The sequence below is a fragment of the Etheostoma spectabile genome, chromosome 12 (assembly GCF_008692095.1).
Source record: "Etheostoma spectabile isolate EspeVRDwgs_2016 chromosome 12, UIUC_Espe_1.0, whole genome shotgun sequence".
NCBI lineage: Eukaryota > Metazoa > Chordata > Actinopteri > Perciformes > Percidae > Etheostoma > Etheostoma spectabile.
Window position 1 is genome coordinate 17302848 of NC_045744.1, and position 14822 is coordinate 17317669.

Genomic DNA, 14822 nt, shown 5'->3' on the forward strand with positions numbered 1-14822 from the left:
TCTACTGTGTGTGTTTCATTCCATTAACAGTGCTAAGTTTGTGGGAAGCTGTCACTGCACAAACACACCGTCATTTCCTCTGAAGATGCTGCACTCCTCTGTTGCATCTCCAGAGTGTCCTTAGCTGTCCTCCCTTCACCAGCTCCCTCTTTTTCTATTACGCTCAAGTCCCCCCCCCCCCCCACACACACACACACTCCCGAGCTGGTGGAAACTCTCTGCATCGTTTCCTACATCCCTCTAAGCTTTATGCTTTACAGGCTCCACTCTTCTTTTTCCCTGCCACTTCTGTCTCTCTCTTTTTCTCTATGGGTCTGCCTGTCTATCACTTTTCAGAAGCAGACCTAGCTTCTCTCAGGGATCTGTCCTTTGGCTCTTTCCAAACAGGATTAGTGTCCCCTGCTGTCAGACTGGCTTCAGTGAGGTGCCCATCACTGCCTCCTGCTTCAAGAGTCTGTCATTACGAAGCTACTGTAACGCACACATAAAGCCCTCTGAGTCACCAGATACATGAGGGATACGACCTGAAAGTTCTCCCCAATACAATCACTTATTAGCTTGACAGTGTTATAAACCCTGGTCATTTTAGGGACTGTACAAAAATTATTAGTCTGGGAGATGGGGTGAGAAAAGGAGGCACGTTATGTATTTTTTCTATTTTGCTGAAGGTCTGATTGTTTTGGGAGGGCAGAGTGGCGTCTTTCGTTATTTACATTTTATTTCATCATTTTCTTGCAAGATTTAGTTGGGGGGAAAAGAAGTTACGTCACGTGCAACGTACCATAATGCTGAGTATTACCATATGCAGAGGACAAAAACATGTCTCTCTATCTGAGCTTCATTTTGCAATTCACATTGAACTAAAAAATACAAAAAAACAATAGAAGTATATATCAATAGAGTTAGAAGGAATGTGAACGTTGTTGTCCTTGCCCTGTTTACTTATTTAGTGACGATGGTGATAACTGTTTATTTAGTAGCTCTTAGTTAAGAAATCAAGCAGCTTGAATTCTCAGTAAATACAACACACCATTTGTTATGTTGTTTAAAATTAGCAAATTGCTGATTACACTGCCAATGTGCAATTTCATTTATTTTTAGGTTGACATTTGGGCTAAGTGGAAATATCAGGGGAGAGGGTTGCAATTTGTTGTGGAGTGTGCAAAGCAAATGGGTTGTTTTTTTCTCAACTCAAAAATAAGGTTTACCAAATAAATTTGTAAAGTCCCTAAGGGGCTGCTATTACAAGTCTAGTAACTACTGGTAACTTAATAGCGGACCAACTAAAAAAAAAACATGAAACATGAATCAAAAGAAAAGGAAGCTCAAGGCACAATATAAAGGGCTGGGATGAAAGATATAACACAGTAGAACAGAGTATGGACAGTCAAGGTGAAGTTGCAGCAGCAGCAATATAACAGACATCCATATCCTTTGTGGTGAGTACCTTCATACTCATTATAGCATTTAATTCTGTGATTGATTATTGTCTGTTAAAATTAGATAGGTTTGTCCTCTGGAAAGTCCTTAGAGACAAGCTTGTGGTGAGGGCTGTAAAAAATAAATAAGAGACCCGACGGCACGGCCTGCCCTCTGGAGGGTTCTCCTTTAATGCTGGTGGCAGCCCAGGACACTGAGTAAGGAGTACTCTAATCTTGTTTATCAGAATAACCCATTGTTAACTGAATACACAGAACCATCCATTAAACTTTTTTTAAGCAAACCCATCAGGTAAACTGGATCAAACAATGGACTCTATCATCCAAATTCCCAACTGCATCCATTTAACTTCAAGTTCAGAGCAGTGGTTTTTCAAAATGTTGCTTTGACGATTGGGTGCTGAATAAAGGGGCCTATTACCGCACAATAATGTCTTCTGGCAAACAGTCGAGTGGCATGTTTGGGAGCATTTTATGCCTCGCTTAAAGAGGTGGCTCTTATTTATCTTCAACAAGAAACCTGTCAAAGCAGGGAAGTTTATCACATTTGTTCAAGATTCCCCAGGTGACAAGACAAGGATGCATTGTGATTCTGACTTCAAACAGTCCCCTCTATTTCTATGCAATGCATTGGTTGTCAGCACTAACTGCTTATATAAAGCAAAGGAGAGGACTGCACTGTCCAAAATAAATGAGTCAGACATGGTGCAGCTGTTGAAAACCCTGTTCTGTGAAGTTGGAGAGTGTCTTCCTGTAAAAATCAGTCTCTGTGTAACTTTTGACCACGCTGGTTTTTCCACCTAACCCTGCCCGGAGCTTTTTCCAAAAGTTTCCAAACTTAATCTTTAATCTTACCAAGCAGCCTACCCCAATCTATAAGCCCAAAAGCTCCTTACTTAAGTGGTAAGAAGGACCGCAATTTACTCACTTGTTTCTTGTCCTCACTACACATTGGGTTGCCTGGTCCTACCAGACTCTGTACATTTCATTTGTACAGAGAGTCTGGCTACTCTCCATTGACAAGTGTTAACTTCCTCGAAGGCAGGTACTCTGTTGAAGTTGAAAACTATTGGATCTGCCCAGAGCCACTCTGGATCTGCCATAACCAATCGCTAATGCTTGGTTGTGATGTTGGCTTAGCATCGTGAGCGTTCGCCTTAGCCAACTCCTTCACCCCTAACGGAGCGAGCTGGAAAATCCAACTTTTCCCGAACCCCGTGGAGAGGAGGGCCACAACATCATGGCCACCAACAAGTCTCAGCAAAGGTTGTTCTTACTCGGGCTTTAACTACTGGATATTTGGCAGTGTTGCCCCAACGGAACGAATGGCTTCGCTCGCCTCTTTCTCTGCCGCCATGATGGAACTACAACTCAAACTAGCGCACAACCTCAATATCATTGTTCTCAGCCACTCCCTCTGTTTGCTGATTGGACAGGTAAAGATTTAAATGGAGGAAACCCAAGAATATACTGCAAACCCAAACCCAGTACTCAAGGAAAATTAAAATTCAGCAGAAATACGTTCGTAGGAGGCCGGAGCCAGGTTACACATCGGGTACATATAACTACGGAAATACAGAAAACACACTTACCGACAGCCATCATGTAGTCCCATCGATCCAACAGACACATGCTGAACTGCAACCCCTCTGGGGTGAGGCCTGCAGCAATCAGGGCCTGACTCAGCTCGGGTTTCTGGCACACGGCCGAGGTCCAGGCCACCAGGAACCACAGCACCACCAGCAGGATCACCACTAGCAGCCGCAGGACCCGCCAGCTGGTCATGTAAGGTGTCCTCTGAGCTGTGCGGGACAGGAACACCTTTAACACCCTGGGAGAAGGAGAGAGAGATAAGGAAGAAGAGGACAAGAGTTAAGTCTGAATTCTTGAGACTTCTGGGTGAAATCATGATATAAGCAGTGTAGGTGAGTAAGAAATGATCTTGCTGCAATTATCAACTCACACCCCTGGATGTTGCTCTTACTAACATGCAAACTTGAATTAAAAAGGATCAGGGAGACAAGGGCACTGTTATTTCAATTGATTCATGTTAACTTTGTGGTTTCTTCCAAATTTAACAACTTAGAATATTCTTATGGGTGTCTGTTTTTAACTTTTCTGGTTGGAGATGAGTCAACAAATGCGATTGGAACTAACACATTAGACTGAATGCATGCAGAGGCAGTTTATTTATAAGTTGCACAGTATCTTCACACAAGATAATACCACCTCTGTGAAGGGAATTAAAAATGCAACACATCAGCCAGTTGATGCCGGGTAAAGGGAGCAAAACAAAGACAGCATGTAGTTATATGAAACAGTCACTTCTCTGTTTACTGTTGTCTCTGTACTGTGCTCATCTGCCTTCTGCCGACCAGATTGTGACAAATCTTGACCCTGGGGCACATTTCGCACCCAGCGAGCTCGGAAAGAAATCTCATCGGTAATTTTGCCAACGGAACACTGTGGCCGGCCTTTGACCCCCTTCTACCATTTCGGCAACACTTTCTCAAAGCTGAAGAGCAGAAAGTGGGTGTGCGTCTGAGTAGATACTTGATGTGAACTTTAAATGTGCTCATTGACTGCATGCATGTGTGTGAGTGCAGACTGAGAGGGAGCTAATTTATTAAAATTAGGAAGTCTATTAAACGTGGCAAGTTATAATACCAGAAGAGGAGGTGAGAAAAGGAAAGGAGATAGGAAAAGAGTAGGGAAGAGAAGGTTTTTGCTTTATTATAGGAACAATTCATTGGAAGAGGACACAACATATAGCAAATGTAATATGATGATTACCACTCTTGATTCAAATGTTTTCAGTCTTAGTTGGCAGTACCTGTACAGCTTGAGGATGACGGTGCCGTACATGATGGCGAAACCCAAGAGGCGAACCCACCTCAGGAGGACACAGCGAAACACACTGGGTTGGAAGTACAGGATCATCACCTGTAGAGTGGTACAGCAGTGTTAGTGTTCACACTGATATACAGAGGTTATATAAATATATATAGTCTCTTTTTGAAAGCAGCAAATCGCACTTCCACTCCTGTCATACTCCTCTCACATTTACACGGAAGGAATCAGAAATGAAAATGAATCTCCAGCATGAGAGAATCAGAGCTGGAGCCAGATTTGGCCCCGGAGATATCCTACGCCTCCAGAGCTCCCGTTGACATCTCTTAACTGTATGTTGTTCATTTGTCAGCTGCCAGAACACATTAAATACAAAAGTCCTTATCTCACTGGTGGTATTTAAGGCAACTGCATCTCAGCATGATTATTTGCATGTTTGTATTTATAGTGCATGTTTCAGTGTGTGCACATGTGCAGCACAGGTTGTCATCTTTGGCCCTTGTGTAATTTGAAATAAAACAGAATCCTGTTGGTGTCTCTTTTATTTCCTGCTTGGTGTGAGGTTTATTTGCACTTGTTACTATTAAAGAAAAGGCTATGACAGAGACTGAGTACTCACATGTCATGCTGTAAAGATCAGAGCTTCCAGTTTTACTTCATTAGCGTGTACCTCAATGGGACGCCACATTTTAAATCTCCAGTGACCCTTGTGAAGCTGAGGATCCGGTGTAGTAAAGCTAATTTCCACTGAAGCAAAGAAAACCTTCCGCACTCACCTGGTGGATAAAAATCCTCCAGGATGTTAAAGCATGACTCCTTAATGAGTCAGCCTACAGTAGTTTTGCTGTTTAAATGTGCTCTGTATCAATTCCACACAAAGCACATGTAAGAACAAAAATTTTACAGAAATTTCACAGACGGCCGACTGATGCTGACAAATCTGTAATGCTTTCACATTTCATTTACTTTATGATAACTTTATACCGGCTACCAAAAGGTAAAAATGTCATAATATTGAGAGGTGCTTTAGCTGAGTACTCTAAACCAGCAAGTGGTAATCACGTGTGTAACTCACAGACAGTTAAAGAAAGGGACAAAGTGATGCCGTAGATTGCCTGATTTTCTGTGAGCTTCTCCTGACTATACGTAATTAATCTACTGTGCGACAGAAAGTCGCAAGGTTATGACGCAATCGTTAGCCTATTTTATAAAAACGGCTACTACGGGGCCATAACGTGAGATACAAGGTAATGGAGTCTTTTCTACATGGTCGTGTTTCTTTTGAAATAAACAATGGACAAATAGAGTCTTTAAACGCTTCAGATATAAAGTTATTTGTTGTCAAAGTGACGCCAAAATGAATGGCAGTCAATGGAATGATGACAGAAGATGATGGCTTGTTAGCCTATGCACCTCCCTATAGGAGGTAAGCTTTTCAGATGCTCGCTCATCATTTTTTTATTTGATATTTATGTGTCATGACTTTTACATTACTTGCTTTTACTTCTATTTCCGATCACTATTGTCATACATCAAAACACAAAGGCAAAATCTAAGTGAAAACCTAATGGAAATAATCTGCCCACACAAATGGGCATAATATTATTTTACAACTTCACCTACACTTTGTTCTTCACCCTGTTGTTTGAGTAGATCATCCACCCAAGAGGACTGTCTAAATGTGTTTAGCCCTGTGATAGTCTGTGTTCCCAGCTTCTGTGAGCTGTGTTGGGCTCCTGCATCGTGGGATGTAATTCATATTGGTGGATGTTTTCTTTGCATAAATCCATCCACTGGAGGTTACAGTTAACCACATGGCCTCGGACAGAATATTGTATATCATTATAGATGCAGCATAAACCTCAGTATTAACCTAAATCTCAGAGGAGTGCAGCCAGTGATTCATCCCCGCGCTTAGGATGCCTTGGCATTTTAAGAGACAGCAGCTATCCAGAGTAATTAAGCTTAAGCAACAACAGCACCTGTAACTTCTTTTCATCAGAAAAGGGGTAGACTGTCTACGGCAAACTCAAAAAACAGCCAACCCTGAGGCTGTGGCAGTCTGGCTGCAAGATGTGTTAAAGAAACCAGAAACTAATATTTAGTTGGAAATATAGATAATAGCGTGTACTCAATGTGGCCTCAGACAGAGGTCATAGTATGCTACAAAGACAGAAAGATGAAATCACAACAATGTAAAATCTGCTATTTGAAGATGACACATAGAGAAGATGTATTGAAACAATGAGTATATGAGGAACATGAGTGCTTTTTTCATCGTCATAATTTTGCCGTGTTTGTTTGTGTAATTGAATACAAAAATGACAAAATCAGTTTCACCTGTTCTACCAAAATGTGGCTCAGTGTGCAATTAAACCGTCATAACATCCCTATTTTCAGCTGTCAGTATGTCTACTCCACTCTCAGTTCACCTCTGGTATACAGACATTTCTCTCACCTCCTGATTAAGAATGTGTCTTGCAGAGTTGAATCAACAGGTTCCCTCCATCCATTCTCCTCATCAAAACCTTGCAGTGCCAAAGTCGGTCATTGGTATGCTGGTCATGAGACAGTGGGGAGCCAAGTCTATTTTATGCCCAAGAACAGGAATTATAGCTGTTCCTTTTTAATGCTCCACTGTCGACTATGAGTCACTGTTGCAGCTCAGGATCTGATAAATTAGTTGTGATAATAAAAGAAAGAGTTTCATTGTACATGTCAATTTTTAATAAAAATTGCTTTAAAAAAATGAATCCCTCCATATTTCAGACAAAAACAATATTTCAAAATTATAGTGACTACGTGGAAGACAGCTTTGACATGACTCATAGCTTTAATACCAATAATGTGCTTTCCTGGAAAAAAATAAAATTTTTTTAGAAATGGATAAACATTTTGGGGAAATATGGTTGCTAGCTTATGTAAGAGTTTCATGACTGTGCATTAAGTATGGAGCTAGAACGGGAAAGCGATAAGATTAGCATAAAGATTGGAAACAGTGTGAAACAGCTAGCTGGCTCTTTCCAGTTTTAAAATGTCCCTACCAGCACCATTAAAGCTAATTAATTAACATGTCATTAATAGTGTGTTTAATTCATACACAAACAATATTTTGTGATTTTATGGGGAATTAGGAAATATTTGCATTGTTACATGTCAGAGTGCTGTGGCAGCTTTTGGGGTATTGGAAGGCATATTTATTTAATTGGACAGAGCCAGGCTCAGGGTTCCCCTCTATTTCCAGATTTTTTGCTAAGCTAGGCAAACCAGGTTGCTGCTCCAACTCCATACCTAATGCACAGATTTGAGACTGGTATTAATATTTTCATCTCACTCCTATAAAAAAATCGATAAGCATGTTTCTTTAAATATGTAACTATTTTTTTTTAACGGAATTTATTGATTTTGTGGCCACTTGGCCACAACACGGTCCCTACACAACATCAACATCTTATCACCTTGTAAAGCTGATATAGTGAGCGTGTTAGCAAACAATGGATTACAAATAGATCAAGCAGATGTGTAGCAAAATGGGCTTTTACTGGCCACCTGATGAATATAAGCCCAATATTAGCTTTTCTTGAAGCTTTGTTTTGGTCTCCACCAACTCCTGAGGGAAATATCGGCCTCTTTAGCTGCTAAATGCTCCATTATGTTCAATATCAACCTTTCTCTGTCTGTCTTGTTAGGTTTGTTATGTTACATATGATTTGATCCTGTGTTAATATACAAATATTTATAAAAGCAGTTTTAAACATTATGTCTTTTTTAAAGTCAAACTTAGAAATTGATAATTGAACAATATGCATTTGTAACATTCATCCTCTGCTTCTGTGAAGCAACAACAAGCTTGAATGAGGTAATAGCAACCATTACTGCTAAATCAAATATTAGACTAGACAAAACACAAAGAAATAAAAGTGTTAAAAGCATACTCTGTCTCTTTCAGTGTCTTCTCTTCCTCTTGTCCTCCTACCTCTCCATGTCTCACTCTCATGCTAACTGTGGTTAGGATTAGCATCCTCCCTGACACCTTAATCTCTTTGCCTCCTGGGCAAACATCTAGCCTTCCAGCTCTCTGGTCTACATGGCGGAACAAAACAATAAATCACTTCCATAAATACCAGGTAAAAGTAGGCCACGCTGTTTCCTACACCCACATACTGTGGACTTCTAGAAATGTAGAAATGCAAATCCATGCACAAATGTACATGCACAGAATCACAGGAAAATGTGAAGATTTGAAGCTACTCCACTTTGCCTATGTACACACACACACACACACAAACACAAACACATGGCCAGGCAGACACAAACACACCATTTCTGCAGTGCTACCCATGTGGACTATAAAGTCACAGGAGACTGCACAATAAAAAAACACATTTGTATATTGCCCAGAAGAGAAGGTGGCTCCCCTGGTTTGTATCCAACCTCCCATGCCTCCTCCATCAATTAATCAGCAGATGTATTTTTGAAACAAGTTGTGCTAGAACTTGATGGACTGTTTAAAAATGCATCAAGCACCAGAGCTGCACAGCTGTGCCAAGCTTAGCTAAGGAGGCTTGTGGTGGCAGCAACAAAGAAACAGCAGCAGCAACAAACGTTAAGACTGCAGGAGAGGAGACAGACACAAAGGTGAGACAGCGGGTGAGCATGCAGATGCAGAGGGGTAATGAAAGAAAAAGATGGGGGGGGGGGAGCAGGGAAAAGGTTGAGACAGGCAGGCAAGGTGCCAAGAAATGCAGCAAAAAGATGGAGATACAGCAGAGCCAAGGGAGAAAGAGACCATTGAGTGTATCCAAGTGTGTGTGAACATAAGAGAGTGGCAGGATATTTTTAGGGTGCTATTTTTGGTACTTGAGTTATCCTTGGGGTGAATGGGGGGAGAGGATGGATGGATGCAAAATCAAATCCATTTTGAGCTTCACAGTCGAATTTTACGCAAATTGTGGTCGCGTTAGGACAAATCTAAAATACTCCTTATCTGCTACACCAACACTACCAGGTTTTCTATTCTAATGCAAATATATTTCCTATTGTAAAACCCCAGTAACTGTAGAATGAGAACAAAAACTTTTATCCCAAGAGTCAGCAGACCACTCGGAATTTTTTTTCTTGGCAGATTTTTTTCCTTCTTTAAAATGGCCAACATCCAGCCATCAGGCCTTGTGTTTGAAGAGAGCAGTGGCTCACGGTTGGCAGCCTGTGCAAGTATTTGAAGGGAGCGAATTCCCCGGTTACATCTGATCTCCCTGTTACATGGCGCTCATATTTCTTCCATCTGTTTCCCTGCTAAAGATGGGCTTCTTATGCAGCACTCCAGGTGCACTGTGGGCTGTGTGCACAAATGCAAATACACACCTCTACAATGCACGCTGGCACCTACCCACCTAGACCTGCTCACACATACAGGCAACAGAAAGGCTGGCAAAGGAACTCGCTCAATAAGTTCAACACGCGTAAGAAGATGCTCAACACTACTGTACATGCACACTGACTGATGTCCTACTCTTTGTTTGTGTCCAGACAATGATCAGACGGACTAAAACAGCATCTAGCTGCATCTGAAGAAGTAGGAGGCAGTATTTACTGCCTTAGTCACATAGTAATGCATTCTATTGTGCATCAAGCCATTAAGCAAGGGCTTCATTTTCTTGGTAAAATGGTAGATTTTAAATTGTACACAGTGATCTCTCCCTCATTTGATATCACTAAGATTTTCATGAACTCAAACCCCATTACTATTTATGTATACAATTTTTCCTTCAATAGCTAGTCAATGCAGGGGTGTGTGCTCTCCCCACTGCTCTTCTCCCTCTACACCAATGACTGCACCTCAGGAGACCCATCTGTTAAACTCCTGAAGTTCGCTGACGACACAACGGTCATCGGCCTCATCCGGGACGGTGATGAGTCGGCCTACAGACGGGAGGTTGATCAGCTGGCTCTCTGATGCAGTCAGAACAACCTTGAGATTAACACGCTCAAAACTGTGGAGATGATCGTGGACTTCAGGAGGAGCCCCCCCCCCCCCCCACTATTCCCATCACAAAACTCAACAGTCTGCTGTGGAATCCTTCAGGTTTCTGGATTCCATTATATCCCAGGACCTAAAGAGGGAGCCCAGCAGTGACACCATCATCAAAAAGGCCCAGCAGAAGATGTAATTCCTGCGCCAGCTCAGGAAGCTCAACCTGCCTAAGGAGCTGCTGGTCCACTTCTACACAGCCATCATCCAGTCTGTCCTCTGTACGTCCATCACTGTCTGGTTTGGATCTGCCACCAAAAATGACAGGAGCAGACTAAAACGGACAGTTAGGACTGAAGAAAATATCATCTGTGCCAACATGCCCTCCATTCATGACCTATACTCTTCTAGAGTCAGGAAACGGGCAGGAATCATCACTGCAGACCCGTCTCACCCCGGACACAACCTGTTCCAGCTTCTCCCCTCCGGTAGGCACTACAGAGCACTGTACGCCAAAACCAACAGACTCAGGAACAGTTTTTTTCCACAAGCCATCACTCTGATGAACAGCTGACTTCTTACTCACAGTGTCAGTTTCAATTCTGTGCAATAACCCAGCAACACTGTCTCTAATCAGCAAACCTTTTACTGGTTCCACTTATTGTTTATTCATCATTCGCATTCTCCATTTCAGAGCTGTTTATGCTGTTCATATTGTAATATAATTCTTATATAATGACATAATACTATTTATTCCAGCACCCTTTTTACTATGATCATAATTAAATAATAATAATTATCATAATTATAATTTACTCCTGCGTACTTTGCACTCTTCATTGCACTATTGCTTCAACCTGTCTATATTGTTTCTGTTTATAGTGTGAATATAGTGTTTGTTTTGTATGATTGGGCGCATTGTGAGCAATAAGATCCAAAGCAAAATTCCTCGTATGTGTCCTCCTACCTCCAAATAAAGCTGATTCTGATTCCGATATTCTGTAATTACCTCTCTATATTAGTTGTCATTGTTAGCGGCGGATTCCACTGTTATTAAACTGGATTCCAATTGCCTTCACGTTCAGAAGGGATTGACTGGAAACAGTACATATGTAATCCGGCTGTACTGTTATGTCTCTCCTAAGACCGTAACTGAGCTATATTAAGTTACTGTTAATGCAGAGCCAGCATGTCCTTCTGCGGCCGCCTCATTTTTAAACCACTGAAGTGTTGAAACACGGGCGGCTTTTGTTGTGAAGCCCCCACAGGAAACGTATTGTTTTTGTTGCTGTGGTTATTAACGCTGACATCAATCATTCCTTGAAAAATATGTCTACAAAATAAGACAATGGTTACTTTTGGACTTCTGGGAGCTGCAGTATTAAAGAACACTCAATGTTACCACCAGTAACCACTGGTGTTGTTGCTGTAAATTAGCACATCTTAAGCATTATAACTTTAATATGAACTAAGCAAAATCCGAAGGAGTGACAGACTGAGTAAACTGTGGGTGCAATTTAAGATCAGAATGCAGACTTACTGGGAAATAGAGCAGTAAAGCCCCAAACAAGATGGCTTCCAGCAGAATAAGACCAGATGTGCGGATGCTCTGTTAATGGGGAAAGAGAAACAATAACAAAAAACATCAATCAATCAATCAATCAATGAAAGGAAAAATGTGATGTACAGTATACGTGGCTTGGTGTGCTAAGAGGGGTTGAAAAATATAACCTGTCTAAAATTATCAATTAAAGGTGTTGGCTCATCTCAGTGAATTGGCACATGGCAAACATGGCGAACATGGCGAACATTTCAAAAGTATTGCATCAAATCCTGTTTGTTTGAACAGAGTGTTGTGAAGATTCGCAGCTCCAGCTTCTTTGCATATTGCAGGCAAAAGCAAATAATAAATAATTGCCTCTTTCAAAGCAAACAAACCCAACGAGGAGTTAAATGTATGTTTGCTAACGTTTTTCCTTCCCCTGAAACAAGAATGTAAGTGACGACATCACCTTTTCTGGGTTGGATTAAAAAAAAGAAATTATGTTTTAATGTAAATTCAAAGGGCTCCAGGGACATTTCTTGTGAACTGAAGAAATGTATGAGATTTTGACAACACAAATGTCTATAAATAGCAAACTGGGAAAGATTCAACTCAACTTTGCCTAAGGAGTGGTTGTAATTAACTTACACCGTGAGGATCTCATAATTATTTCATTTTATGCTATTATCAAAGGGGATATTATGCAACAAATTTGCTGCAAATCTATGTCGATTCAATTTGAGGCAAGTGTTAATTAGTTCAATGTTCGTCAAGAAAAAACAATAAAGCATATAATGGATTGTCTTTTAATTTGGCCCAGTAAAATGCATTTGGTATGAAATTACACATATTTTCAAACACAGATGAATAGCAAATTAACATTTACTTATCAGACTAGCTCCTCTAACTTACTGAAATCCAGTGCAAGCGTTAAATCCATGGAGCCCTTTGTTAGAGGGCAACCCTGTGTGAAATAAAACTGCTAAAACTTCACAACCATTTACTGTGTGAGCTATTGCGTGGAGGGATTGTTTGCCTTTCATTTGTATATAAATCTGGTACGATATGTTAGATGTTGGATTGTCGGGAACAGATTTGCCACTTATCAAGCACTGTCTCAACTGACCTATAATCTTCCTCCAAAAATCCAAGAAGCACAGGATAAGATTTTCTGACTTTTAGCCCTTAGTATGAGTCATGCTCCAAAAAGTTGAATCCTACAATTCCTATAGTGCAGAATGCATGAAATTTGGCCCTCCCCCCCAAAAAAATTATGTCATGGTTTTAATTTGTTTAATAAATAAAAATTGAGCAAAGCGATCACAAGCTGTATTCTAGTAATGTAATATTGTACTAATGGAAAGGAATAATGACCTTCATATTTCCAAACATGGCTCATGAATGTTTTTATTGGCAGGCTGTGTACCTTTGCATGGTCAATGTTGAACAAAGGTGGACGGCTGTCCACCAGAGCCAGACACAGATTGCTCCAAAACAGGAACCGCATGCTTAAATCTGTCTGCATGATGTGACAGTAATTTTATACCCTCTTAACCTGGTAGATTACCCGTCTTTCAAACTCTACACCCCCAAGTTTCACAGACACAGACTTTCTGTTACAAAACTGTCTCCAATCTAAGATAAGCCTTGATGAAATATCTAGACTTAAAACTCCTTCCAAAGCCACAGAGGACGTTACATAACCATTTATGCAGGCTCAGTAGTACCACTCCTCATTAGTAAACCTTAAAGCTGCAGTAGGTAACTTTTATAAAATTAGTTTTTGTCAAATTTGCTGAAACTGTCACTATATCCTGACAGAATTAAACTTCAGAATTGAAATAGGCAATGCAGTAACAGAATCTTTATTCATGTTTGATCAGTGCCGCCTAGATTTACAGTTTGACCGCAGTTCACGAGCAGCCATTGTCACTGCGTAAGAGACTTTTTTACAGATTAATTGTCTTATATTGTCCGGATATCGTAACAGTTTTAGCAAATATGAAAAAAAGTTATTTTTTAATGAAAGTTACCAACTGTAGCTTTAAGGTCCTGATGTGTAAAGAAACATTTTCATTGCATCTAACATTCCTCCACAGTGACTCTGTTTCCACTCACCTTCTTCCTCCGGAAGTGGTAGACCACCACCATGCTGGCCAGGTCCAGTACCATGCACAGAGCATGGAAGGAGGCCACAGCAAGTCGCAGAGCACCATCCTCTTGCGCCAGGCAGGGCGTGTCGTCCCGGCAGTAGGGGCAGCCATCGTGGCACGGCAGGCACTTACTGGACACATCAGAGGTCTCGTCTCTACTGGAGCCATGCTCCTTACCTGAGGATGTAAGAGCACTTCAGTTGACAAAGCTCTAAATGTTGGGTATGAATTTGCATACTGTATGTTACTGCAGAGCTCAAGTATTTGTACTCTTCTAAGAGATGAAAGACTCATCACAACTCAGAACATGGATCTGATACAGTGTTTTCAAGGATTATCAATATAATTAATTTGGTTTAGCTGTCACACACTGACTTCTCATTAAATACTCAGTTAATCAATTTGAAGGAGTACAAAACGTCAATCCAATCAATCACAAAGCCTTGGAGGTGATGATTACAAGAATACAGCCTTTAAATTAGGCAGAAGAGGGATTAAGAAATGGGAGGAGGATAAAATACTGTGACACCGCTCTCTTTCATCACCCCGGTCTGCATCATTGTTATTATACCAGCATGTGGCACACGTGGATGTGGTTTATCAAATCTGTCCCTAGATTATTTTTTCGAACATCTAATTCAAGATTGTTCACATTTGCATGACTGAATGTGTTCTGTTAAAGCGCCTTTGGAGCCAAATTATTTTTTGTCAACAAAATACAAAGAAAGGACAGACAATGCCAAAAATATAATCTCCATTTGGCGACATGTCTATTGTTGCAGTATTTGGAGTGAATCTTTACTCCAAATCCTCCATTTTTACCACACACGCATGTACACGTACGCACAAGCACGTATGCATGCACA

At 40.9% G+C, this 14822-nt stretch overlaps 1 protein-coding gene across 1 annotated transcript in view; it reads right to left on the minus strand.

Moving 5' to 3' along the window:
* LOC116698751 (probable G-protein coupled receptor 158) overlaps positions 1-14822 on the minus strand; it is a 55412-nt gene that overhangs the window by 13689 nt on the left and 26901 nt on the right. The window contains exons 4-7 of the mRNA XM_032530873.1: positions 13922-14133; positions 11801-11869; positions 4273-4382; positions 3032-3270 (exon numbers count right to left, since the gene is read on the minus strand). Of these exons, the coding sequence (XP_032386764.1) occupies positions 3032-3270; positions 4273-4382; positions 11801-11869; positions 13922-14133 (630 nt within the window). The remainder of the gene's footprint in view (positions 1-3031; positions 3271-4272; positions 4383-11800; positions 11870-13921; positions 14134-14822) is intronic.